Here is a 2097-nt window from a genome sequence, read left to right as displayed (position 1 = left end):
AGATTATTTGATCATATTTGTGTAATTAAAATAATTGCATTTATTTCAATTTCAATTGCAGCACAGTTGTTCCCATCCATTACAGTGATATGAAATAAAATAAATACTCTGTTCTTCTAATAATGTGGTTTTACATCAATTTACATCCTCCAGTATTCACTATATACATTCTATTGGATGATTTTATACTTCTGTCTTTTAATTTCAGAGAATATCCAGTGAGGACATGGAAAAGAAAAATGTATCTTTGATGACAGAATTTGTTCTCACAGGACTTACAGATCATCAAGGGCTGCAGGTCCCCCTGTTCCTAGTGTTCTTGGTGATATACCTCATCACCCTTGTGGGGAACCTTGGTCTGATAGTGCTCATCTGGAATGACCCTCATCTTCACACCCCCATGTACTTATTCCTTGGCAGTCTAGCCTTTGTGGATGCATGGATATCTTCCACAGTGACTCCCAAGATGCTGGTCAACTTGATAGTCAAGAGCAAGTTGATGTCTCTCTCTGAATGCATGATACAATTTTTTGCTTTTGCGTTTGGTGGAACTACAGAATGCTTTCTTTTAGGAACAATGGCTTATGATCGCTGTATTGCCATATGTAAACCTTTACTCTATCCAGTTATTATGTCCAATAGAGTATGCATTCGCCTATTAGTTTTATCATTTGTAGGTGGTTTTCTTCATGCTTTAATTCACGAAGGGCTTTTACTCAGATTAACTTTCTGTAATTCTAACATAATACATCACTTTTATTGTGACATTATACCATTATTTAAGATTTCCTGTACTGATCCTTCTATTAATTTTCTAATGGTATTTATTTTGTCTGGTTCAATTCAAGTATTCACCATTGTGATCGTTCTTGTTTCTTATACACTAGTTCTCTTTACAATTTTAAAAAAGAAGTCTCTCAAAGGCATAAGGAAAGCTTTCTCCACCTGTGGAGCCCATCTGTTGTCTGTGTCTTTATACTACGGCCCCCTTCTCTTCATGTACGTGCTCCCTGCGTCTCAACAAACAGATGGTCAAGGTATGATGGATTCTCTATTTTACACGGTACTAATCCCTGTATTAAATCCAATTATCTACAGTCTGAGAAACAAGCAAGTAATAGATTCACTGACAAAAATGTTAAAGAGAAATATTTAGATCTCCTATGTAATATGTCAGGTCTATTTTGATATAAAACTGCTACCTGAGCATGGTGTTACATGCCAGTAACCTCTAATGTCAGCATTGGGAGACTAAGGAAAGAGGATTGCTATGAGCTCAAGGTCATCATGAACTATGTCTTGAGACCCTGTCTCAAAAAAAAAATGTAAATAACCAAGCCGAGAAGTTGCTACAGAAAATTTCTAGTTATATATGTATATGTTTGGGGAAGTGTTCAGAGATTTTTGCAATTAAAATTGTCCTGCTCCTCCTTTTTTATCTGATTAAATAAGTCTATAAAACAATTTAATGATTTATGATGATACAAATATAACTCTCAAAGTGTTAAAATTATGTTTTATTTCACAACAAAAATTTATTCAAGTATCAAGTTACATGAAATAAACTAGAAGACAAATGATATTTCACTAGCAGATACATTTTCTGTGTGGTTTATTAATGCATTAGGTACTAAAATAGCATAATTTCTTTTCAAATGGTTTAGGGAAAATAAATAACACATCTGACAGAGTTGGATAGCCTGGGGACTCGTATTATACTGGCTCCAGTTTGTGGGTTTTTCTTTGGTTGAACAGTTGAAAATCTCAGAAAACCTATTCAACCTTTAAATTTCCTTTTCTGATTTTGTTGGGAAATGGTGAACTTTTGTAGCAATGCACCTAATTTTTCATAATGGATAGACACATAAAATGCAATGCAGCCATGAAAAATAAGAGACTGTGAAGGCAGGGCCAAACTCTAAGAGGACTCAGCTCATTCTGCTATTGCGAATAATGACAAGGGGCTTGCTGACTCACTTTTAAATGATTTCTTTGAAGGCTTTATTTAGATAATACTAGGCAAAGTGTAAAATTTTAGTAATTCAGAGAGTGAGCAGGTGATATGGATAATTAAGTTAGTATGTATGTGGAGAAAAA

The 2097-nt window shown here is 34.4% G+C and overlaps 1 protein-coding gene across 1 annotated transcript; it reads left to right on the top strand.

Moving 5' to 3' along the window:
- Positions 1–217: 217 nt before the first annotated feature.
- LOC100729350 (olfactory receptor 5H18) lies at positions 218–1156 on the top strand. Its single transcript, XM_003469195.5, has one exon. The coding sequence runs from the start codon at positions 227–229 to the stop codon at positions 1154–1156; it is 930 nt and encodes a 309-aa protein (XP_003469243.3). The 5' UTR covers positions 218–226.
- Positions 1157–2097: the final 941 nt, after the last annotated feature.

Source organism: Cavia porcellus, unplaced genomic scaffold (genome assembly GCF_034190915.1).
Source record: "Cavia porcellus strain 051 isolate PalLab524CR breed Dunkin Hartley unplaced genomic scaffold, mCavPor4.1 scaffold_15, whole genome shotgun sequence".
NCBI classification, from domain to species: Eukaryota; Metazoa; Chordata; class Mammalia; order Rodentia; family Caviidae; genus Cavia; species Cavia porcellus.
Note: the sequence above shows the minus strand (reverse complement) of the source record. Positions and strands in the feature narration are given on the sequence as shown.